The sequence below is a fragment of the Callithrix jacchus genome, chromosome 7 (genome assembly GCF_049354715.1).
Source record: "Callithrix jacchus isolate 240 chromosome 7, calJac240_pri, whole genome shotgun sequence".
Classification (NCBI taxonomy): Eukaryota; Metazoa; Chordata; class Mammalia; order Primates; family Cebidae; genus Callithrix; species Callithrix jacchus.
Genome location: NC_133508.1, coordinates 44581604 through 44607989, shown reverse-complemented (window position 1 = coordinate 44607989; position 26386 = coordinate 44581604). Strand labels below are relative to the sequence as shown.

The 26386-nt window shown below is 45.2% G+C and overlaps 1 protein-coding gene across 2 annotated transcripts in view; it reads left to right on the top strand.

The window, feature by feature from the left end:
• The first annotated feature begins 9556 nt into the window (after positions 1–9556).
• DNAJC11 (DnaJ heat shock protein family (Hsp40) member C11) overlaps positions 9557–26386 on the top strand; it is a 64774-nt gene continuing 47944 nt past the window's right edge. For both annotated transcript variants that reach the window (XM_078330240.1, XM_002750234.5), the window contains exon 1: positions 9557–9650. In XM_078330240.1, the coding sequence (XP_078186366.1) occupies positions 9579–9650 (72 nt within the window). In that variant the 5' untranslated portion in view covers positions 9557–9578. The remainder of the gene's footprint in view (positions 9651–26386) is intronic.

The following is a 26386-nucleotide window of genomic DNA, read 5'->3' as shown; positions in this document are numbered from 1 at the left end:
CTCTCTCTCTCTCTCTCTCTCTCTCTCTCTCTCTCTCTCTCTCCCTCCCTCCCTCCCTCCCTCCCTCTCTCTCTCTCTCTCTCTCTCTCTCAGATGGGGTCTCCCTCTGTCACCCAGGCTGGAGTGCAATGGCGCAATCTTGGCTCATTGCAACCTCTACCTCCTGTGTTACAGTGATTCTCCTGCCTTAGCAGTAGCTCGGACTACAGGTGTGCACCACTACATCCAGCTGATTTTTTGGTATTTTTAATAGAGACCAGGTTTCACCATGTTGGCCAGGCTGGTCTTGAACTCTTCACCTCAGGTGATTCATCTGCCTCAGCCTCCCAAAGTGCTGGGATTACAGGCATGAGCCACTGTGCCCAGCCTCTTCCTCATTTTTTTCCTTTAAACAATGTGTCTTCCTGTACCTCCCTGAATACACATATAGCTTACCATGACATGCAATTTCCATTACAATGCTCTATTCCCATATAATACCTTTTTCTTTTGGAGAACTTCTCTCTGTTATTTAGGTTGACACTTTTTTTTTCTTTTTCTTTTTTTGAGATAGAGTCTCGCTCTGTCACCAAGGCCGGGTTGCAGTGGCACAATCTCGGCTCACTACAACCTCTGTCTCCTGGGTTCAAGTGATTTTCATGCCTCAGCCTCCCAAGTAGCTGGGATTATAGGCACCTGCCCCCATGCCTGGCTAATTTTTGTATTTTTAGTAGATATGGGGTTTCGTCATGTTGGCCAAGCTGGTCTCAAACTCCTGACCTCAAGTGATCGGCCCACCCCAGCCTCCCAAAGTGCTGGGAATACAGGTGTGAGCCACTGTGACTGGTGATTGACATACTTTATACCAATAAAGCAGCAAAAGAAAGGAAGGAAGGAAGGAAGGAAGGGAGGGAAGGGGAAGGGGAAGGGGAAGGGGAAGGGGAAGGGGAAGGGGAAGGGGAAGGGGAAGGGGAAGGGGAAGGGGAAGGGGAAGGGGAAGGGGAAGGGGAAGGGGAAGGGGAAGGGGAAGGGGAAGGGGAAGGGGAAGGGGAAGGGGAAGGGGAAGGGGAAGGGGAAGGGAGAAAAGAAAAGAAAGAAAGAGAAAGAAGAAAGAAAAAAGAAAGAAAGAGAAAAGAAAAGAAATTTAGGAAAACAGGAGAATTGGTGAACTGGAAGATTGGTCAGAGGTAACTATCCACAAAGAAGCCATAGAAATTAAAAAAAAAAAAAAGGAGGATACAAAAGAGAGAATAAAAAGCAGATATGACATGCTCAAAAGGTTTAACTTTTTTTGGAGTCCCAAAATGAGAAGAAAGAATCACTTTCCAGCAGCTCTAACAGAACCTAAAGGAAGTGAAATGATATCACCAAAGTGCTGGAAGACAAAAGAACTGCTAAAACAAATTTTCTACCCAGAGAAAATATCCTTTATTAATGAAAACAAGAGAAAGACATTGTCAGATGAGCAAAAGCTGAGAGAGTTCTCCAAGAGCAGACCCCACCAACTTAAAGAAATTCCACAGGGTGTTTTTTGGGCTGAAGGTCAGTGACCTCAACATGGAATCTCAGCGACGCAGCAAAGAATGAAGAACTAAGATGTTCAAGGAGTGTTCGGAGAATAAGCAATATACTTTTACTGACTGGAACCAAAGATCTATACAGGCAAGCCGGAGGGTGTAAGGCTGAAAAATACATGAACCCAGATCACCAAGAGTCCTGAATGCCAGGCTGGAGGCAGAAGAAAGAGAGAATATCTGGAGAAATACGAAAGTTAAGAAAAGCCAGAAATGGTGACTTATACTTGTAATCCCAGCAACTGGAGAGGCTGAGGAGGGAAGATCAAGTCAACCCAGGAGCTCAAGGCTACAGTGAGTTAGGATGAGGCCACTGTGCTCCAGCCTGGGTGATGGAGTGAGACTTCATCTCCTATTAAAAAAAAAAGTTAAGAGAGATAAAAAGCATAGTAGTCAAGGACAGAGACCTTACAATGAAGATAAGTCAGGTGATATGGTTAAGTAATGCCTACTCCAGGAAGAAAACATATGTCACTGGGTTCAAGAAGTCATAGGAAACTTAGAGAAGGTGTATTTGTGAATTGATGAGATAAGCAAAGAATTCAAGAGTGAGTGGTAGAAATATGTGACCTCTCAAACAAAGAGTTCGAAAAAAACATGACCTCACGAAATAAACTAAATAAGGTACCAGTGACCAATTCTAGAGTGGTGGAGATATGTGACCTCTCAAACAAAGAGTTCAAAATAACACAGGCATGGTGGCTTATGCCTGTAATCCCAGCACTTTGGGAGCCTGAGGCAGGGGGATCACCTGAGGTCAGGAGTTTGAGACCCACCTGGCCAACATGGTGAAACCCCATCTCTACTAAAAATACAAAAGTTAGCCAGACATGGTGGGAGGCTGAGGCAGGAGAATCACTTGAATCCAGGAGTTGAAGGTTACAGTGAGCCAAGATTGCACTACTGTACTCCAGCCTGGGCGACAGAGCAAGACTCTGTCTCAAAAAAACAAAAAACAAAAAACAGCAAGAGTGAGTGGCAAAGGAAGCAGAAGCAGTAGATGCTTCCACTTAGAAGCCTAACGAAGACCAAACTCCATTTCTCCAAAATAGGACCCTTGGTCACTCCCCTTGCAAGCCTGCTTCTTCCCCAGCCAGTCTTCTTCAGCTCCGTAAACAGCCTTACTACCTAGTAACTCAAGACAAATATAGAAGTAACCACCATCATGCCTGTAATCCCAGCACTTTGGGAGGCCAAGGTGGGCGGATCACAAGGTCAGGAGTTCGAGACCAGCCTGACCAACATGGTGAAACCCTGTCTCTACTAAAAATACAAAAATTAGCCGGGCATGGTGGCGCACACCTGTAATCCCAGCTACTCAGGAACAGGAGGCTGAGGCAGGAGAATCACTTGAACCCAGGAGGTGGAGGTTGCAGTGAGCCAAGATTGCACCACTGCACTCCAGCCTGGGTGACAGAGGGAGACTCCATCTCAAAAAAAAAAGAAAAGAAAAGAAGAAGAAGCCAATTCTTTTCTTTATTCCCCAAGCCCAATCAATCAGTAATTCCTGTTGCCTCCAGTCCAATGTATGATCCATCTGTGACCATCTGCATTGCTCCTGCTGAGTCCAAGTCCAAGGCCACCATTATCTCTTCCTTAGAACACTGCAATAGCCTCTGATGGGGGAAGGGTGAGAAGATGCTTCCATTCTTGCTCTCTTGAATCCAGTCTCCCTGGAGTGAACATTCAGGAGGGACGAAAATCAGACCATGTCACTTCCCTGCTTAAAATTCTTCAGTGGTTCCCAATTCATTGTGATCAGAATGAAATTTCAATTGCTGAGCTCCGCCTTTTTTTTTAGACGGAGTTTTGCTCTTGTTGCCCAGGCAGGAGTGCAATGGCATCATCTCGGCTCATCACAACCTCCGCCTCCCAGGTTCAAGTGATTCTCCTGCCTCAGTCTCCCGAGTAGCTAGAATGACAGGCTCACATCACAACGCCCAGCTGACTTTGTATTTTTAGTAGAGACAGGGTTTCTCCCTGTTGGTCAGGTTGGTCTCAAACCCCCAACCTCATGTGATCTGCCCGCCTTGGCCTCCCAAAGTGCTGGGATTACAAGTGTGAACTACTGCGCCCAGTCGTGCACCGCCCTTAATGTCCCTGGTGCTCCCCCCCGCTGGTGTGGCTTCTCTAACCTATTTTCCTATTGTTCTCCTGCCTTCATCAGTTCTGTGCTCACTGGCCCTGTCCCTGGTCCTGCACAGCAAACTTGTTCCTGCCTCGAAGGCTTTGCCCTGGAACATTCTTTCCCCAGGTCTTGCAAAGCTGAGTCCTTCTGGTCATTCAGTTAAAAATCACCTCCTGGGATAGATCTTCCGAGACCAACCAACGTAGAGTACCTTTCCTCCACTGGAGATGTTCCACCATCACATCACTATGTTGTATTTTACTTACAGCACTGATCATCTGAAATTATCTTGTGTATTCACTAACTTGTTTCTTGTCTGAACCTCCCGGTGCAGTGTTAATTTCACTAGCACAGAACCCATTTCCCTCTCGTGAATTGCTGAAACTCCAGTACCCATTTTAGGACTCCGTCTTCAAACTTAAGGATAAGTGGAATAGATACTAGAGTTGGGGGGAATGTATAGGGTATTAACTTCAGATGAAAATTAAAATATTGCCAGGTAACACTGCAGTCCAGTTGAAGTTAGAAGGCACAAACTCTACATTTTCCAAGACTTTCTCCAGCTACTCTTGACAGCCTGGGAGGGGACAGAAATGTTGACAACAGAGACAACACAAATTTGGGGCAGAGCGAAAAGGCAAAGGACTGTGTCACTGAATGGCCAAGAAAGCAGACTGGAATGGGGTCCCCCTAAGGATGCTGACAGATTGGGATAGATCAATACATAGAGACCAAGGACCTAAAGTTCCCAAGCAGAGAAACCCACAGGCACAATGGAAGAATGACATTGCAGGTAAAATGCTGAGTGGGGTTAGACTCACAGCCTCTGGGAGCGGCTATCTCAGTAGAGGCAGGTGTGGCTCTTCCCGAGGGCATCCCGACCCTTCTGCAATGATCATCTTGGCTAATGACTAGTCAGTGTATACTCAGGAAGAAGATAAGGTCGAGAAAATGTAATTCTTGAATGCTGGCAAATTTCCCCTTCTTTCCTTAAGCAAAGGATCTTTTTTCCCCTATCTCCTTTAACTGGGTTGTCAGAGCGCATGAGGGAGAGGAAGAGCAGGCTATGAATGGCAAGCAAGCACTAAATCCCAGTCTGGACTCAGTGACAAAGGAATAATAAAAGATTATAGGTAATTTTTCTTCCCGAATTATAGAGAGGGTGTGGATTCAGCTGGCTGCAGAATGGGTGGGGCAGGCTGCCCACCTCTGCTCTCATGAGCATTACTCAGGAAAAAGGGAAGGGCTGCAAGCCGTCCGGCTGGGGTTGCAAATCAAAATGCAGGATTCTGGCGGGTGCAGTGGCTCATACCTGTAATCCCAGCACTTTGGGAGGCCAAGGAGGGCTGATCACGAAAATTGCTTGAACCTGTGAGGTGGAGGTTGCAGTGAAAAAGAAAATAGAAGGCCAGGCACGGTGACTCACGCCTGTCATCTCAGCACTTTGAGAGACCAACGCCACTCCACTCCAGCCTGGGCAACAGAGGCAAACTCCATTTCAAAAAAAAAAAGCAAGATTCCCAGTGACATTTGCCTTTTAGATAAACAAAAAGTCATTGCTTAGTATATGTAAACGTTGCCATGCAATATTCGTATACTTCTCTTTTTTTTGAGACAGGGTCTCACTCTGTTGCCCAGGCTGGAGTGCATTGGCACTATCAGAGCTCACTGCAGCCTCGACCTCCCCAGGTTCTGGTGATCCTCCCACCTCAGCCTCCCAAGTGGCTGGGACCACAAGCATGTACCACTATGCCCAACTAATTTTTGCAATTTTTGGAGTTGTTTATCTAAAATTCAAATGTAACTGAGCATAGTGTTTTTAATCCGGCAGCCCCACCTCCAGTACTAGAGGGAGGGCCCCAGCAATGGATTGAGTCATTAACAGAGAAACCTTCCTGAGTGGCTACACAGATACCTGTGCTGGAAGCAGAAATGTTTTAGGGTCCTTCTGAATATGAATGATGGTGGAGTAAATATTCTTATGATTACTATTTAAAGATGGGGCCAGGCACAGTGGCTCACGCCTGTAATCCCAGCACTTTGGGAGGCCAACGTGGGCAGATCACGAGGTCAAGAGATTGACACCATCCTGGCCAACATGGTGAAATCCCATCTCTACTAAAAATACAAAAATTAGCCGGCCGTGGTGGCACGCACCTGTGGTCCCAACTACTCGGGAGGTTGAGGCGGAAGAATCGCTTAAACCCAGGAGGCGGAGGTTGCAGTGAGCCAAGATTGCACCACTGCACTACAGCCTGGTGCATCTCAAAAAAAAAAAAGACTCCATCTCAAAAAAAAAAAAAAAAAGGCCGGGCTCCATGGCTCATGCCTGTAATCCCAGCACTCTGGGAAGACAAGTGGGGTAGATCACTTGAGGTTAGGAGTTCGAGACCAGCCTAACCAACATGGCAAAACCCTGTTTTTACTAAAAATACAAAAATTAGCTGGGCATGGTGGCACATGCCTGTAATCCCAGCTACTCATGGGATGCTGAGGTATGAGAACCACTTGAACCCAGGAGCCAGAGTTTACAGTGAGCCCAGATCATACTACTGCACTACAACCTGGGCAACAGAGTGAGACTCTGTCTCAAAAAAATAAAGATGAGAGAATTTGTTAGCAGTTGCATAAATATGTATATTACATATAATATTTGCATAAATATAAAATATATATGGATATATAGTGACATAAATATATTATATAAGTTTCTATTTAAACGTTATCTATTAAGCTTTTCTTTACAGCTATGTTGTTTTGTGGTCTTACCCAACCAAAGGAAAACAAAAGGCCAGGCACGGTGGCTCACACCTGTCATCTCAGCACTTTGAGAGACCAAGGCGGGCGGATCACTTGAGACAGGAGTTCCAGACCAGCCTGGGCAACATAGCAAGACCCTGTCTCTATAAAAAATACAAAGCTTAACCAGATATGGTGGGGGCACCAATAGTCCTAGCTATTCTGCAGGCTGAGGTGGGAGGATCACCTAAGCTTAGAGAGGTAGAGGCTGCAGTGAGCCGTGATTGTGCCACTGCACTACAGCCTGGGTGACAGAGTGAGGTCCCGTCTCAAAAAAAAAGAAAGAAAGAAAGAAAGAAAACAAAGTGCAAGGCATGAGTGAAAGCAGCTGGGTTTTGTCGGTTGCCCTGGCGTGAGTAGTTTGCTGGATGTGCGTTTTTAACATATACATTTGTACCGTCCCTAGTTCCCATGATTTTGCCTGTTGAAGATTAGGGTTTTGGAGGAGAGGAACGAGAGAGCCAGCCTCAGAAATAGATACATTCCTCAGGTCTGTGTGTATCGAAGTTCGCTTTCTATTCATCACCACCACTTTCCGAGTCACCATAACACAAAACCTCGTGGGCCCAAGAGAGGACAGCCACAGAGCAGCCTGAGTCACTGTTTATTTTGTTTGAGTGGTGATAAAAACCAGGTCATTCTCAATCATAGAAACACAGACCTGGGCGTAGTGAAACATATGTTATGTTCCATTTATATAATTCCTAGAGGCTGTGTTTTCCAAAGCAGAGGAGGGATGGCAAAGAACTTCTCTACCCAAGTGAGCATTATGGCCCAATTAATGTCTACAAACCTAAGGAAAAAAGGAATGTCTCAACATCATCGTGTGTTCCCCCAGCCTCTCTGTATGAAATTCTTGCCGAGCGTGGTGGCTCACGCCTGTAATCCCAGCACTTTGGGAGGCTGAGGCGGGCGGATCATGAGGTCAAGAGATCGAGACCATCCTGGCCATGGTGAAACCCCGTCTCTGCTAAAAATATAAAAATTAGCCGGGCGTGGTGGCACGCGCCTGTGGTCCCAGCTACTCGGGAGGCTGAGGCAGAAGAATCGCTTGAACCCAGGTGGAGACTGCAGTGAGCCGAGATTGCACCACTGCACTCCAGCCTGGCTACAGAGTAATAATCCGTCTCAAAAAAAAAAAAAAATTCTTGGCCAGGGAGGGGTAGCTCCTGCCTGTAATCCCAGCACTTTGGGAGGCCAAGGCAGGTGGAGCATGAGGTCAGGAGTTCGAGACCAGCCTGGCCAATATGGTAAAATCCTGGCTCTACTAAAAATATAAAAATTAGCCGGGCATGGTGGCATGCATCTGTAATCCCAGCTACTCAGGAGGCTGAGGCAGGAGAATCACTTGAACCCAGGAGGTGGAGGTTGCAGTAAGCTGAGATCACACTACCACACTACAGCCCGGGCAACAGAGCGAGACTCTGTCTTAAAAAAAAAAAAAAAAAGAAACAAACAAAATCTTAAAGACTGGCAAATGTCAGCATGCAGTTTGGCCTTAACCACAGCTCTGCAAAGGAGAAAAAGGGAAACCCCCTAAAAATCGTTGGAAGAGCTGATAGACCGTGGACACTGTTGTGGAGAAGCCTCATGCAACTGAAGAAATGGCCCTTAATTTACAACCTGGGCCGACAGTTTGTTCCAGGCTGACTCAACCCTCCCGAACAATCTGTCTCAGCACACCTCAGTGTCTCATGCCAAAAGATCCTAAGAGGGCTGGGCAACTTGGAAGGCATGAGACACAGGCCCAGATGGTGCACATCTGGCCAAAAATTAGAAAGAGAAAGAAATCAGCTTCTCAAATCCACAGACAGGTGTTTGGGGCTTCCCAGGAGACCTGCTTATGAAGGGCAACAGTGATGGCTCTGGACTGATGGTTGGTAAAGGAACGACAGAGCTTCCTGAGGCTTGGCGCAGGTCAGCGGGAACCAAACAGGTGGCAAGAGTGGGCTGCTGTCCACCTTCCTTTGACAGTGGCATCATTTCGAAGACGTTTAAATTATTTAGATTATTGTAACCAAGACATCTTTAATAATGCACCAAACAGCAGGCACCAGGTTGAAATCAATTAGACTCCACCAATCAATTATAAGGGAGAAATTTACAGGAGAATGGCTCTGGGGTAGGGACTGCAGGTACACATGCCTGCCAGAGACAATTATATCAGGAACCAAATGGGTATTGCCTCGTCCTATGAGCAGCAGAAAAGGTGGCCAGGTGCTCCCAAATTAGGGCAATAACAAATCACTAAAATGAAGAGGCTAGTTCTGGGCAGGAAGGCTTCTGGGTGGCCAAGAAAAAAGACAATGGAGGTAGGAACAAATCTCATTTGGGGGATATTTGGGATCCAGAAAAACCCTGCACTGGGGCACCTCTCGCTTCTTCCAGGAGTTTGGGGCCAGTGGGGTAACAGGTGGTGTCACCGAGGTTTGTCTCCCAGAGGATGACAACCTCCTGGAGCTGACTTCAAAGTTTCTCTTTCTAGGCAGAACGCAGTGGCTCATGTCTGTAATCCCAGCACTTTGGGAGGCCAAGGTGGGCGGATCACCTGAGGTCAGGGGTTCGAGACCAGCCTGGCCAACACGGTGCAACCCTGTCTCTACCAAAAATACAAAACAATGAACCGGGCGTGGTGGCGGGCGCCTGTAGTCCCAACTACTTGGGAGGCTGAGGCAGGAGAATCGCTTCAGCCCAGGAGGTGGAGGTTTCAGTGAGCCGAGATAGCACCACTGCATGCACTCCACCCTGAGCAACAGAGCGAGACTCAGTCTCAAAAAAAAAAAGAAGAAGTAGTTTCCTTTTCTAGTCTAGGAAAAGCCCTAGGGAGGCCTGGCTACCGAAGACGCAGCCACCCCGCGCGCTGCGCGTCCACTGGGAGGACCCGCGTGGTCAATCACCCCAGGCTGCCGCGGCGCCGCATCCCGCCCTAGGCCGCGAGGGGGCGCAGAGCGCAGGCGCACTGCTGCCGAGCAAGGGCGGCTCCGGGCCGCCAGGGGACGCTGTGGCGCAGCGGGGCTGTCCCGCGCTGTCCCTGCGGCGGATCACGGGGCCCTCTTGTGCACGGCCTTGCCGGTTTGGCGGGGTGAAAGGTTGCGAAGATGGCGACGGCCTTGAGCGAGGAGGAGCTGGACAATGAAGACTATTACTCTTTGCTGAACGTGCGCCGGGAGGTGAGGCCAGCAGCTGGACGCCCTGGGGGCTGAGGCCGGGCGCGGTCGTTCAGGAGGGCCGGGCTGGCGGCGGCCGCGCCTCCCCGCCACGGGAGGTCCAGGTCCGGCGGGGAGGCCGCGTGACCCCGGCGACGTGCACGCCCGCCGGCCGACGGAGCTGTCCCCACGGCCCAGACCATCCCGCCGGGGGTACCGGGGCCGGCCTCTGCCCCAGCTCCTGGAGACTAATGCGCTGCGTGCACTGTGTCCGAGCGGGGCCAGAGGTCTTCGCACCCACAGGAGGAAACGGGGGCCCCGAGGAGGCTACCGGAGTGGGGTTCGCAGTTCTCCGAGAGCCCGTCCCTAGCTCAGCCCACATACCCGTCGTGGCTGAGGAGCTGTGTCATCGCCCGCCCCCAGCAGGATGGCAAACTGAGTCTCACCCACCAAGGTCAAGGCCACTAAGGAACGTCCTTAGGGCTTTATCTGGTCCCCGAGTCTTCCATGGGGACGCCCTGCCTCTGAAGTGGGTCTAGCCTTAGGGGCACGCGTCTCGTGTTCTCCTTCATTACCCTGGACCTGCTGTCCAGAAATTGAAGGCAGAGCCTCCAGGAACAGACTCTTGGCTCGGAGGCTGCAGATTGGGAAGAAGCCCTAGGCCAGAAAAGAGGTGGTGCCCTAACAACAGCTTTAAGAGTCACACCAATCGCTTGTACCCTGTCCCCTCAACGAATGAAGATAACACGAGGGAGTCTCACGTAGTCTGGCAGTGGTAGGGCCCTACGACACTTCCTTTCTTCATGATTAGTCTGGAGTTACAGGTGTGAAGGGCGAGGCTTCCAGGGTCAAGTCATAAGGTGGATCGGTTTCTGTAAGCCAGATCCAGAGTCTGGGACAGCCCTGCCAAAGAATTCCTAATTCCATCTCTTAGGTTTTCCATTGGTGATGAAAGCCAGCCAAATTTTGCTATCCTAAGCAAAGCGGGTTCGGTGTGTGTTCTCAGTAAATATTGGTCTCTGTGGTGTTAATAATACTAACTTACCTTGTGTGGGACCACTGTGCTGAATGACCTTTGTGTTATCTCATTTAATCCTGAGGATAGCCCTTAAGGTAAGATGATAGCCTTTGATTTACAGAAACTAAGGCCTAGAGAGATTAGCAACTTGTCTAAAGTCACACTGCTAGAAAGTGCAGGAGCCTGAATTCAACCCAGTCAGCCTGACTCTGGAGCCCAGCTTGTGAGCTCTGTGCTATTCTGTCACCTTACCTTACCAGTCCTTGGACTACAAAGCTGCTAGTTCTGGTAATGTATCCTTGAGCATCCCATGTAAGAATCCCTTGAATATATGGGCCACTGTACTGTATCAGAATGTCCAGTGAAATATATTTGTGAATTGCAGATCTTGTTAGACTGCCATAGGGCACCTGGTGGTTCTTGTTCTCATTAATCAACACTTTGGACTAATCACTTCTTTTTTTTTTTCTTTTTCTTTTTATTATACTTTAAGTTCTGGGGTATATGTGCAGAACATGAAGGTTTGTTATATAGGTATACATGTGCCATGGGGGTTTGCTGCACCCATCAACCCGTCATCTAGGTTTTAATGGGCTAATCAATTCTTTAGCCTTCGTCTCTTTCCCTTTGAATGAAGATGTCTGGCGAGCTATTTTTTTTTTTTTTTCCAGTTTTTAGAAGTCAAAGCAATAAGTGAAGCCAGCCTTTCTGAAATCATTCACATGTAGTCCGGGTTATCAGTAATTGAGCAGCCATTTACCAGGCATACTGAACCTTAGGCAGCTGCAGATGATCGTGCAGGTCTAGAATAACCGTTTTAGCCGGAGTTCGAGGTAAACATTTTGTCAAAGGTATACCTTGAAACTGCTGAAACTGTAGGGCTTGTCATTGTTTTTGGACTTACAGATGGGAGCCAAAGAAATTTTGTTTGTTTGTTTGTTTAGAGACAGGGTCTCACTTGCTCTGTTGCCCAGGCTCGTTGCAGCATCAACTTCCCCAGGCTCAGGTGCTCCCACTTCAGCCTCGGTAGTAGCTAGGACCACAGGCACATGCCATCATGCCCAGCGAATTTTTCTATCTTTTGTAGACACAGGGTCTCTGTGTTGTCCAGGTTGGTCTCCTGAGCTCAAGCAATCCTCCCCTCTCTGCCTCCCAAAATGCCGGGATTATAGGCATGAACCACCAGGTCCGGCAGACTTAAGGATAAGGTAAATTTTTCTTTTTTCTTTTTCTTTTCTTTCTTTTTTGAGACAAGTTCTTGCTCTATCACCCAGGCTGGAGTGCAGTGGCACAGTCATGGCTCACAGCAGCCTCAACCTTCCCCTAGCTCAGGTGATACTCCCACCTCAGGCTCCAGAGTAGCTAGCATTACAGACATGCACCACCACACCCGGCTGATTTTTTTGTATTTTTTGTAGAGACAGGGTCTCACTGTGTTGCCCAAGCTGGTCTCAAACTCCTGAGCTCAAGCAATCCGCCCACCTCAGCCTCCCAGAGTGCTAGGATTACAGGCATGAGCCACTGTACCCAGCCAAGAAATATTTCCTTTAAAATAATATTTTTTTTTACTTCTCCCAATGAGTGAAGGCACTTTCCGTATTTATGGCTATAGGTTAAATCCATATGAAATATGCCCCTTTGCAGAAGTCACTTTCTGTTGCCTTTGTCATACTCAGGTGTGGTGTGCTGGTTTTCTGTCCCAGGATTCCACTAGAAGCCCTGAAGGTGACTTGGTATTTACTGGAATTTTTTGTGTGAAATGAAACCTGAAGTTGAAATAATGTGATTTAGTTGAAGAAAAAGTCAGGGTAGTCTTAATTCTTAGGTGTGTGGTTGGAAGAATATCTTAATACCTGTTTGTGTGTTTGCTGTCAGTTTGCTGTCGGTAGCTGCCATTTAAGAATAGCTATGAGAGGCAAGGTCCTCTTTCCACTAATACTTCAAAGTACCTTCAAAAGAGTATCTTCAAAACTCTCCATGTTCAGTAGAGTTTAGAGACTTTTTGTTAGAAATCTCAAATGGAAACAACTCCAGACAAAATCAGGGACTCCTACTTTAAAATTATAAGCATGATAGAGGTATATAATGGGAGTGATATAGAAATGTCCACAAAAGAATCTCCCTCTCCAGGTTTTAAACTTTAGAATATCCCCTTAAATTTGTATTCTAGAGCAGGGGTCCTCAGCCCCCTGGCCACGGACTAGACTGGTCTGTGGCATATTAGGAATTGGGCCGCACAGCAAGAGGTGAGTAGTGGGCAAGCAAGCATTACCACCTGAGCTCTGCCTCCTGTCAGCTCAGCGGTGGCATTAGATTCTCATAGGAGAACGTACCCGATTTTGAACTGCATGCATACAAGGGATCTAGGTTAGGTGCTCCTTATGAGAATCTACTAATGTCTGATAATCTGAAATGAAACAGTTTCATCTCACCCCCACTAGTCTGTGGATGAAACCAGTACCTGGTGCTGAAAAGGTTGGAGACCGCTGTTCGAGAGAGTGAAGCAGGCAGCTAGACAGAACCACCCATTCTCCTATGACAAGACCCAGGAGCATGAATGATTCTCCTTCTAGATTTCCTGTTTACAGAGCAGAGCCATCATCTGTAATGCCTGCCTCATGTTGAGAGGAAGGAGTACTTTATCATTAACTGGGCACACCAAAACCAGATTGGTTTTCCGGTTTAGTGATAGATGCATCCTCTGGTGTCTAAAATCTATCTGCTCTGAGAGTTCCAGGATGATTTTCCTAAACTTATTTGGAGAAAGGATTCTTTAACTGTAAATCAGAGTTAAATTTACCTGATCCTGTAATTAGGAACTTTAATCCACACATTTTAAACCTAATGTATTCCCAGACAAATGGCTACAATTCTTACTTTATCAATGTCCCACTGCCTTTGAAAGAATTTTATTTTTGCAGTGTTTTAAACTCAGCCTCTGCTTGTCTGCAGACTGGGTATATCTGTTTAAAGACTCTGGTCCCAATTGTTTTAACCTTAAACAGCCACCCTCCTTTTCAAGTTTTAAACACTTTTGGAAAAAAACACAGTTAATTAAAAAATGAAGTTATTAATAAAGTTTTTTTCTGGTAGTCCATGTATGGAGGTCAGTGTTCTGGGATTTTCATCCTTCCAGAACAGCCATGAAACGAAGTACAAAAGTATCACCTACCAGTAAAAGGTTTACCCCAAGTCTCTACGTTTCGTCCCTTCTCTGGTATAGGGTATATCATTCTTTTCACAATTGTGGGTTATCCGGGTTCCTTTGCTGCAGGTTACAGCCACAGAGTAAGGCCCACCTGTTGAATTTGAAGTGCACTTTGGAAGAAGGGGCTAGAGCGGTAGAGGAAGATTACGCTAGTTACTCTCAGGATTGACCTAGGGTCAAAGTCACCCACAAAGAAGGAGGCAGCAGACCCTCCAATCAGGACCACTGACTCAGCCATCTGCAGAAATTGACTTGTAAAAGGCTCAGCTGAGCCAGCTTGAGCACTCAAATCCCTAAAGCAGGGTGTGTTTATGCATTTATTGCTTTCTTATCAAATCTCCTGATGGGCAATTAATTTTGTCTTAAGAGAAAAAGATGGCTCTGAAAAGGTAAATTCTTTCATTTTCCATCTACTACGTTACATTAAAGTTTGACATTTATAACGACTTCAGTTAAGTGTGTGCCTTGGGCACGTGCAGTTATCCCCGGTTATCCAAAACCAGAACTCTCCCAGATGTCTCCATTCCGTAGGGTTTTCTGTAAGCCAAGAGGCTGAGCAGCAAGAATTTCAGCCCATGCCACCTACCTCTTGTGTGACCTTCAACAAGTCATTTAAACTCAGCCTCTACTTACGTGCAGACTGGAGGCACCAGCCTTAACAGTGGGATAGAGGGAGTCCATGGCATAGGGCTTTGCAACCAGAGTTCTGTATTCAAATCCCAGGAAGTTTTATGCCTCAAGGCTGGTAATTTAAACTTTCTCCTTCTCAATTTCTTTAATGTTGAAATGTAGGTAACAGGTAATAATGTCATAAGCACTTACTGTAGGCCAGGATGACCGGTGTGGTATGTGCATTGCTAGGTGCTGAGGATGTACATAAAGTGCCTGGCAGAAGTAGGTATTTAGTTAATATTTATTGTTGTTATTTCTTGGATTTTGATAAGTTTGAAGTCTTGCTTTTTTTTTTTTTTTTTAAATCTCGGCTCACTGCAATCTCCACCTCTCAAGTTCAAGCGATTCCCCTGCCTCAGCCTCCTGAGTAGCTGGGACTGCAGGTGCGCACCACCACACCTGGCTAATTTTTTTGTATTTTAGTAGAGACAGGGTTTCACCATATTGGCCAGGATGGTCTCAATCCCCTGACCTCGTGATCCTCCCGCCTCGGCCTCCCAGAGTGCTGGGATCACAGGCATGAGCCACTGCACCGGGTCTAAATGTTGCTTATTTTTAAAAAAGACATAAGACTTGGGGGTGGTTCACACCTGTAATTCCAACACCTTAGGAGGCTAAGGCAGGAGCATAGCTTGGCACTAGGAGTTTGAGACTAGCCAGGGTAACACAGCAAGACCCCATCTCTAATTAAAAAAAAATTTTTTTTAATTAGCCAGGCATGGTGGCATGCGCTGTAGCCTGTAGTCCAGCCTAAGGTGGGAGTGCAACCGAAAAGCAGGTGAGTTTTCCGCTTCAAGCAGAGTCTAGTTAACAAGAGTGAAGCCGCATGCAAAGCCAGTGAATTTATTCCGAAGCCAACTTGGGGAAGGGGCACGACATCTGCTGTACTGCTTCACTTTTGGAGCAGAAAGCGGGCACTTTTATAAGGTATAGGAGGAAATGAGCAAGGGCAGGGTCCCCCTGCTCTGTGGGTGCTTCATCTGCCTGGCAATTGAGTTGGCACCTTCCTGGGCGGAAATGAGTAAAAGTGGCCGTGGGGGCATGCTTTCGTCTGCAGATCCACTATGGAGAGATTTGTCTTGGAGCACAGTCAGATGAACTTGCCCTGTGGAGGATGTCTGGTGAAAGGGAGGTGAAAGGTTATATTTTCATTTCTAAAGGGCTAAGTAGGAAACAGGATACAGGGGAAAGGGGAAGAGGAGAAAATAATTAAACTGTCTGTTAGAAAAATGGGGCCGAGGGCAAAATCCCAGCACTTTGGGAGGCCGAGTTTGGTGGATCACTTGGGGTGGGAGTTCGAGACCAGCCTGGTTAGCATAGTGAAACTCTGTCTCTACTAGAAATACAAAAAATGAGCCGGGTGTGGTGGCACATGCCTGTAATTTCAGCTACTCGGGAGGCTTAGGCAGGAGATTCGCTTGAACCCAGGAGGTGGAGGTTTCAGTGAGCCGAGACCGTGCCATTGCATTCCAGCCTGGGCAACAAGAGCAAAACTCTGTCTCAAAAAAAAAAGAAAGAAAGAAATTCCTGAAGCTTTTTTTTACTTTCTGTTTAAAACACTGAGTTAGTTCTGTTTAAAAGACAGTGATCTTTCTGAACTTGTGCTTCCTTTCCTGGAAGTTGAGGCTAGGCATGGGAGTAGGGCGCAGCCTCGAGGATAACCTTTTTGGGTGTTTGGGGTAAAAGTAGCATAGTTGTAAGCCAAGCAGAGAGGAGGCAGAGATGGATGGGGGGGCTCGAGAGGGTGACTGGGAAGTGGCGTTTGGAGAAGCTGCCTGTGCACGGGGAGGGAGCTGCGGAGGATGCCCGACAATTCCAGTGTCATCATTCCAGCCCCATCATTTAAAATGTGTTTCTTTAATGACCTATAAGCCGGTTATTTTCTGCTTTGGCCGTTTCACACAATTGCTTCTTGAAATTTTAATCCTCTAATTTTGCGTTATCTACCAAAGCACCTCTTTTGTTTCTTTCTTAAGAGAATTCAGTGGAAAACTTTCATATTTGCTGAGAATTTAGTAATAAAACAATGGAAAATAAAATAGGGGTCATGAGAGCAACTTGCTTTGCTTGGCTGTAGAATTTGAGTGTGTGCTTTTATTAACCTTTCATTTTAATTTTACTTATTTACAACTTAACTTGTTTAAGAAAGGATGTAAGACAATGGATGAATAAATAAAATAGCATATATTTTGTTAAAGGAGACACACATTTCTTAAAAAGAAGACAATTGAGAACATTGCTGCTTTATTACCACGTTACGGCACAAGCCTGGTACAGATCCCACTCCCTGGAAGGAGCTTGCAGCTTGGAGTGGAGCCTCAGGATGAGAGTCTGACAGCTGATTCCTGTTTGGTTTGTGGACTGTCAGAATCACTCCTGCATGTTTTCAGTGTACAGCATACCCTCCCTAGCTGACAGGAGCCAGAAAATTCTTCAGCAGTGAAATGCCAAGCCAGTAGAGATCAACCACAAGAAGTCCGCATGAGTAGGCAGGATGTAACAGATGAACACGGACGAGAGAAGGCAGAAGGTCAGGATTTTAGGGAGAAATAAGCCAGTTTCGTACTGTTAAGATAGGATCTGAGCCATCAATTTTGGTGTAACTCTGGAGCTTGTTTCTAGAGACAGGGGCCTTTTTATTTTCTATTGCATCTCAAGGGCAACAAATAAATATATGAACATGACCAAGAAGAGTAATGAAAACCAAGTTGTATGATGGTAGCAAAACAGTTCTACAGTCCTTGGAATGACCTCTGGTTGGGAGTCAGGGTTTTCTCCCTTGGCCTGTTTGTCCTTGAATTCTGTGCTGTGGCAGAGGTGCGTGCTGCGGAGCTTGGTTCTTCCTCTGCCCAGTAAACCTTACAGGGGACGTGCTTCCTGCCTTTTTTTTTTTTTTTCCAAGTATTTGGGATTCTGTTGTTACTAATTGTCTAATCTTTTTTTCAAATTTATATCGCCATCTTGGAAGTATTGTGTTCTGTGAGTTTTGTAAGTTTTTTTTCCTTAACTCTGGGTTAGGTAGAACTCACTTAGGTTTAAAAAATCATTCCTATTTGTAGAAACCTTTTAGAATTGTTTTATCAGTCTCTTTGTTCAGCTTTTCTGACTCATTTGTGATTTGATTGTTTCTCTGTTAAACTCTTTCCAAAGTGAAGCCTAAAATGTCTGTAGGAGTCAAACTTCCAGAATCAGTGTAGGTCAGCCTGACCTCTGTGCTCAGCAAAGGTGTGATAGAATGCAGGAGTCTGAAGTGAAGGACAGCTGAAATCACCTAGCCCACTCCTTGCATGTTTAAACACCAAGGAGCATTCGTTGGTGATGATTTGAATGTCCGGGGACAATGGTGGAGCTTCAGAAGGGGTCATTGTGAAGACGGAGGGCACAGCCCCAGGAGTCAGAGCCGAGCTTGAGATTCTAGCAGGTGTTATGGGGCAAATTACCTAACCTGTCTGAGCCCATTCAGCCCTAAAATCCAGACAGTTTTACTGTTGTAGAGCTTTTGTGAGAATTCAGTGGGAGTGCATGGAAATGCTTGACGTAGCCGTGGGCATATGACTGTAACACGAATGCCATTGTATTTCTGTTAGTGTCATGAGCATAGTCATGAATAAGGAATGCTCTTATTGGTTATTTACATAATTTGGGTGATTCCTTGATGTGGTGTACATATTGTAAATACCTCTTCCCTCTCTGTATGTTGCCTTTTGCTTTCATGAACTGAAGTTCGGTTTGAGTTAGGCTACACATTATTAGTTTCTAACCATCTTTCAGGTTAGGGGTCCATAACCAAATAAACTCCTCCTCCATCTTCAACCAAGTCACTTGATCCTTCCCATCCTTGGCATTTTTATCTGTAAAATGGAAGTCTAATACCAACCTCAAGGCATTTGAGTATTAAAGTATGAAGTGAGGAAATAGTGGAATTATTTTGTTAGCTGTAAATCTGTATAAATGCATTTGTGACACCATTGACAAGCCTTTTAAAGCTCTGTGATGCTTCTCTGTCCTTTTTCACCTTGCCAGTTTCATGTTCCCTGTCCTTACATAGCCCCTTCTCCAGGTTCAGTCCTTACCTCCTTGGCTCTTTTTAAGTCTGTGGCTTCAGCCCTGCATCTCTATCTGCCTTCCAGGCATCACGCCATGTAGGTGTTGAAGTTTACCTCTGCCCCAGGACTGACTACCTCCTGATTTCTCCCTGACCCTGGAATGCTTGTTGATTCTTCTCGATTTCACTTTCAATAACTGCTTGTCCCATAGATCCATGAATCCTCTAGGACTTCAGCAGACTGGATCCTTCATTTCTGTTTCAGCTTCCAGGCTGCTGGCCACATAACCTCAGCCTTGAATTTCTGCTGCTGTTTCCTTTAGGTCTCTCTGGTTTTGTTTTTTGTTTATTGTCTGTCAAGCTGTACCAAATTGATCTTAATAAATAATACTGGTCACATTATTTCTCTACCCAGAAACCTTGTATGGCTTCCTCTTACTTCTTGGGTCAGGGTGAAATTAGATGTTTTGTGTCTTTTCTGGCTGCTTTGTACTGATGTCCTGCCCTCTTCCACTGCAGAGGAAGCACCATGTGGTCAGGGGCGGTGGCTGTCAGAGTCACTCTTCTGTCCCCTGCACAGCGCCAGGCACATAATGGTACTTAACAAATGTTTGCTGAATGAATGAGCAGACAGATGGGTGTCCACGTTAGTTTCTTACCTACTTCGTGCCTTCTGATGCCCCTTTGTGCCTGCCAGTTTGCTCAGAATTGTGTTTCTGTCCCCAACACTGGCCTGTTTGCTCAGGGTGTTATTTTCCCCGGAAATGCCACAGCCCATCTTGGGTACCCAAAGCAAATCAAGGTCCACCGTTTGTGTTCTCATTTGGGTCTTACCACCTCCCTGAAGTTTTCTTTGCATTCTGACTGCTGTGAACGTATTTCTGCACCATTAATGTTAGCATTCCTGTTTTATATTGTTTAGTTAAATCCATGTTTACATGGAGTTTTGGAGGGGGTGAAATAAGAAATAAATATGAATCTATGCATAATTTCTTTGAGCTACAGACCATATTGTATTTCTTTTGTGTCCCTAGTGGTTTCTTTTTTTTTTGGAGACGGAGTTTCATTTTTATTGCCCACGCTGGAGTGCAATGGTATGATCTTGGCTCACTGCAACCTCCACCTCCTGGGTTCAAGCAATTCTCCTGCCTCAGCCTCCCGAGTAGCTGGAACTACAGGCATGCACCACCACACCTGGCAAATGTTGTATTTTTAGTTGAGAGGGGGTTTTTCCATGTTGGTCAGGCTAGTCTCGAACTCCTGACCTCAGGTGATCCGCCTACCTTGGCCTCCCAAAGTGCTGGGATTACAGGCGTGAGCCACCACACCCGGCCTACCGACAGTGGTTTCTAAAGCCAGTTGACATTCAGTAAACTTACTGATTGAAATGATAAGTATTTACTAATGACATACTCACCTTGTGTACTCGAATTCTTGAGGAACACATTGCAATTTTAGCAATCAAACTATTCTAGAGGAACTTATTATTGGAAGGAATTTATTTGTTGTTAATTTGGTAAATCTAAATTTCATGTATGAAAATTGAGGTTCAGGTACAAGACAAAGAGAGCGAATTCAAATACATGCGTTTATGCTCAGGCCCCAGAGTAAGTTAAGGCCTATGGAGACTCAGTCCAACACTGAATATCATGCCAGAAGATGAAACAACAGCTTTTCCCTCGCTTGGCTTGTCCTTTTCATCTGGCAGATATTGATTATCTTCCTCTTATGTTTGTCTATTGTGGTGGGAAAAGGTTACTTTATCCTTTTTTACAGTAGTACCAATAATGACATTGTAAAAGAAAATAAGTTTCAGATGGATCAAATATACTTTTGTACGGTGATTTTTTTCTGTTTGTTTTGGTCAATTAAATGGAGCTGCATTTTTACAGTAGATACTGGTTAGTCTCACATTAAATCCTTTTCTACTCGCAATGTTCCAATGGAGATCAGTCACAATGAGTTACTCCACTCTACACAATGCTTGATGTTGTAGGATGATTCCACATACATCACTGGGGTTTATTTCTGTTTGAGGATGAATCCCATATTTCCAGACTTTCCAAAGATATTCTACATGTAAATGAAAATGAGAGAAGGTGGGGTTGAGCAGGAAAAATGGCATCAGAATATGGTGCAGCTGGGAATGAGAGGGACCGTATTTTGGAAAGCTTCAGGCTGTATAGTTGGAAGCTTTACAGAATAAAGTAGGGAATTTTTCTTTTAACCAAGTCCAGTTAAGTGGTTGCTTTTCAATGCCTGATAATTAAGTGGCTTGGTCTCTTAGTATAATCGTTATCTACTAAATGACACCAAATAATATGTGACACCCTTTCTCTCCATAGAATCGCTCTTACTCAGCACAAAGTACCCGTGCTGTCTTGGTGTTAATTAGCTCTGAAATCTGCTTTTTCTTTTAAAGTATATAAGCACCAACTATCATTAAAAAAAACTGCAGGTTTTTATGAGCTGATGCAGTTTCTTTCCATCAGATTATTGTAGAACATATGGATAGTAACTTCAATTGTGGTAATCAGGCAGACTTCCCAAAATCCAGTAGAATATAGTTTGTGGAGCCTTGGTTGCTGAAATTCAGTAATACAGATACATTGCCTGGAAGTTTGAGTTTGAAAGTATAACAAAAAACCTGATGGCTTTAGTATTCCCAAAGTGAATATGAATAAGAGGCATTATTAAGTTGTTACTTTCATGCTCTATTCAGTCTTCAAAGTATCAAATCAAGGATCATCATCATGGCAGGTTCACCATGGTACTGTTCACCAAACTGGTTGGTCTTTGTTTGCCCAGCACATGGGTAGGACTGCACTTGCTAGTGTCCTTGTGGTTGAGCAAGACCATGGGACGAGTTCTAGCCAGTGATATAGTAGAAGTGAGGTGTGTCACTTCTAGGCCCAAGCATGTAAATGCCAGTGTGAGCCAGGAGGTCTCATGCTCTTCCCTCTGCCTTGGTGATTGGCACAGGATGACTACTCCGTCAACCTGGGACCTGAAGACATTGCCAAACCGTACTAGCTGGCCTCGCGTGGACATGTAAAGTGAAAGAGAAACCATTGAAATTTTGGGATTATTTGTTACTGTGCTATCATCTAGCCCAGTAGTTATCAAGCTTTTTGGTGTTAGGATTTCTTTACATTCTTAAATTATTGAGGGTCCCAAAGAGCTTTTGTTTATTTGAATTATAGCTATAGACATTTAATTAGAAGTTAAAACAGTAATTGGTAAAATATTGTTGTAAAACGAGACTCAAATACAAATGTATTTCAGTAGAAGCACAAGGAAAATATAAGGATTTAAAGTGACTATTGGACAATAAAGAGGTTACAGATACACAGACATCACAGCAGGTATAAGCAATGACAGTGAGCACAGTCACAGAACTAAGATGTAATTCAGTTAATCTCAAAACTCTTGTATTTATACCCTTGTATTTAAACTCTTATATTTAGACCAACCTTAGAAATTTCTAGAAAACATGGCATGTACACACATTCGACTGGTCATCAGAACAATGATATTGTAACTAAAAGTTCTCTGAAAAGGAATTTGAAAAAAAGATTTTACTCCAGTACCAGAGAGACGCAGCCTCCAGTGTGAAACAAAGGTGGGTTCCAGAGAATGAAAGGAAAGCTCAGATTTTATAGCCAAAGTTCCTGCCTGGGTTCCCAATCAGGTCCATTTAAGTAAATGAGGAATTGAAACTTGCTTCGTTCTGATTGGTTGATACAAGTGAGCCCTGATTGGCTGGGGCAGATGAGCTCCAAAGATAAAAGATGTGGATTTTGGAAAACTGTACAACCCCTAGTTAGCAGAAGGCCACCTGACTCTATTTTAAATTTAGGTCTCTCAGGATTCATCTTGAAGGATTGGCTGTGTTTAGGTTCACATTTGTTCCTAATATCATCACACGTCCTGTAACCTCAAGATTCCACTGTACACTCAAGAGAGGATAAGAGTGAAAAGGGCAAATAACAGGTTCATGTTATTAAAAAATAATTTTGACTTTGTGAATCCCTGAAGGGCTCTCAGAGATTCCTGGGATGCCCCAGACCACGCTTTGAGAACCACCAACCTAGCCTATGCTAATCAAATGCAGTCGTGCTGCAGACATATTATCCAGACATGTTTTAGCTTATTTTGCCTTAGCCCCCTGAGTAGCTGGAAGTAAACCTGCATAATTTTTAAAAACTTTTTTGTAGAGATAGGATCTTGCTATGTTGCCCAAGCTGGTCTTGAATTCCTGGCCTCAAGCAATTCTCCCACCTTGGCCTGCTGAAGTGCCGGGATTACTGGAGTGAGCCACTGCACCAGCTCTGTTACTGATTTCTGAATTCATCCTCTTGTGGTAGGAGAAGATATTTTGTATGAGATCAGTCTTTAAAGTCTATTGAGACTTAATTTGGGGCCTAACATGTAGTCTATCCAATGAAAATATAACCAGGTGATTGAGATGATGAAAGTTCACAGACAAACTACGATACATCTCTTAATTTTATTACAGAATTTTAGTAAAAGAATGTACCTTTAGATATCATTCTTAATGATATCTCATTGCATTTTGAAATAACAGTACTTCTGTGATAGTAAAATAGGTTCTCATTTGTGAAATATCGAACCAGTGACCTTAGCTATTCAGTTATGATGAAAGGCCCAATCTAACCTTTCATTGAATGTGATATTTATTAAAAATGAAACATCTTATTTCCATTACTTAATCAATAGCATATTAAGCCATTTATTATAAGATTAAAGAATGTCTTGCAGACTAGATATTCAGCTCTCTTTCATCTAGTTTAATTTTAACAACCAGGAAATAGCAGTCTAACTTGGAGTCAGTCAAATCTGTCTAATCCAGTACTTGTAACTTTTATGAGATACAGGAAAGGACAGTTAAAATTTGCAGAAAGAAAATAATTTGTGGCCAGGTGCAGTGGCTCACGCCTGTAATTCTAGCACTTTGGGAGGCCAAGGCAGGCAGATCACCTGGGGTCAGGCATTCAAGACCAGCCTGGCCAACACAGTGAAACTCCATCTCTTTTAAAAATACAAAAAACTAGCCAGGCATCATGGCACATGCCTGTAGTCCCAGCTACTTGGGAGGCTGAGGCAGGATAATTACTTGAACCCAGGAGGCGGAGGCTGCAGTGAGCCAAGATCACGCCACTGCACTCCAGCCTGGGTGGCAGAGTAAAACTCCATCTCAAAAAAAAAAAAAGAAAGAAAGAACATAATTTGTAATGGCCATGTGGAGAAAAAAAAAAACAGCCCTTTTTACATCGTCACATAAGTAAACCTACCTGGAAAAGATTATTTCCCCATGATTTATGTTTTAAACACAAGGGTTTGGTACAGGTAGTATATTGATAAATGTGGCAAGAAATGCATTTAAAGTTGGGAGAAAAAAAACACTGTAGCAAGAAGAAGAAAAAGGAGAAAATTTCTTTCTGATTCCAATTATATATAAAGATTTTTTTTAAAAAGGAGAAAATGCAGAGATAGAAATATGGAGGCCCACCTCTTCCAGGGAGCCTTATATTTTTATAGAAATAGGATATATATGCAGAAAAGTGGTCATCTTGGGAGTATATGGCACAGTGAATTTTCACAAGCAGGACCACTTCATGAATGAATGTTTCTATTATCCACGAACCAAGGCGGTGCCCTCTGAATTGTTCTGTTTCAGTACTCCTGCTGCCAAAAAGATACGACAATTGACTCGTGATGATGGTCATAACAAAAGTGGTTATGGTCCCTAGTCTGAGCTGGGCATTGTCAAGCACTCATGCTTGTATTTTCGCAATTATGCCTCACAGAGACACAGAAAGAGGCACTATTGTCCACACTTTGCGGATGAGGAAGCAGAAAGGGGTTTAAAGGAGCTAGTTCATAAGTTTTTGCTGTGTGTCGGGCACTGTGAAGCACTGCATAGTCACTGTCTGGTTTCATTCTCACGCTGTCCCTGTGAGGGTTGTCATCCCGTTTTATGGAGGAGAAGACCAAAGGCCAGAAATCTCACTTGCCATGGTCACAAAGCTTGGAAGTGACAGATCCTGCATCTAAACATGGGCCATTTGACTGCCACACCTGCATTCTCAACCAGCAAAATGGAAGGTTGTTTTGCCCCAGAGTGAACCACGTGAACATGCCTGGAAGACAGTGCCATTCCTGAAGGCTGCACCAAGGGAAGATGGAAGAAAGAGATTTGCCATGAAGTGGGTCTCACCAATTCTCAGAGACCAGGAGCTGTTCATTCAGCAAGATCCTTAACCCTTTTCTGACAGAGTAGTTCATGGAACCTTCCAGGAGCTCCTGATTTAAAATGGCATGCGGCAGAGTTGCCTCTCTCCAAATAAGCAGGAAGCTCTCTGTGGCCTGCTTTAAAGGACAAACTGAATGGCTCAGGTCTAGCTAGTTTTTTCCCCACTCCCCGCCTCCCCATCACCCAGGCTGGAGTGCAGTGGTACAGTTGTAGCTCGTTGCAACTTCAACCCCCCCAGGCTCAGGTGATCCTTCCACCTCAGCCTTCCAGGTAGGACCACAGGCAAGCACCTCCATGCCCAGCTAATTTTTGTATTTTTGGTAGATGAGGAGTTTCGCCACGTTACTCAGCCTAGTCTTGAACTTGGTGGGTTCAAGTTGATTGTTTGGTGAAGTTGATCCCTCAAGTGATCTGCCCACCTCCTCCTCCCAAAGTGCCCGGTCTACAGGTGTGAATCACGCCCAGGCTTGTTTCTTTTCTGAATAGCAGAATCCAGTAAAGTTAGAGTCAGAAGGCTCCTGGAGGTCACGCATGCCATCACCTACTCAGACGAAGCTGGCTCGAGCCTGGTGTAGGGCTGAGGAGATGGGCTTGAGGGAGCAGAACCCGGGTCCCAGCGCCACCCCTCCTCTCGGACATGTGGGACCGATGAGCCGATGCCTTCTGCACATCTTTCCAGTCATGTTTAGTGTCTACCTCTTGGAGTTCTTCAGAATTCTTTGTTTAGAACCCCTGGTAAACTCAGCACAAATGCCCTGGCTTTCCAGCATCTGAATAACTTAATCTTCCAGGCCAAAAATTATTTCTAAAGTACAGTAAAATTGTACCTTTTTTTACTTTTTTTTTTTTTGCTGGTGAAGAAGCTCGTTGGTCCTGGGACTGAAAGATATTGAAAAATTGTGGGAGTAACAGCATACAGAGTCATCTTTTTCTTTGTAACCGTGGTCGCTTGACTGATCACGTCTCTGTGGCCTCTTTGAGAATCTGTGTTCCAGGTCCGGATCCTGGGTGTCAGTCCTCCCATCCTCTCCTGGGACCTGGGCCTATTCTCCTGTTCAGGTGGCAGATTTTTTGGGCCCCTCTAGCTTGTCGGTGACCCAGAAATGTGTTTCAATTGTCAAAATGGTGGGGATATGTCCCCAAATCAAGTGTTCTTTAACTGATATATCAAAGGGTAAAGCTGTCCATCCCATACCACCTCCGGTAGGCAAAAATAGCCTCTAGAATCAAACATAACACTTCCCAAAAGCAGACCTGAGGGGCCAGCCACACAGCCCACTCAGTGTCCCAGAGCCTCTGAGGGGCCCTGTCTAGAGACCCTCTTGGTGGCTGCGAGGCAGGCCACAGTGGATGCGGGTTTGTCTCCTTGGCCCACCCGGCACTGTGGTTAAAGCACACCAGAGCCTGTCTGCCCTGTGCCGCCCCTTCAGATGTCCTGCATAGGAGAATGGTTTTGAGGGGGTTCTGCGGGGAGGGTTGGTTCCCACAGGTTAGTGAAGCATTTCTGCCACTGAATGTGCTACCTTCTGGACTTAGGAGG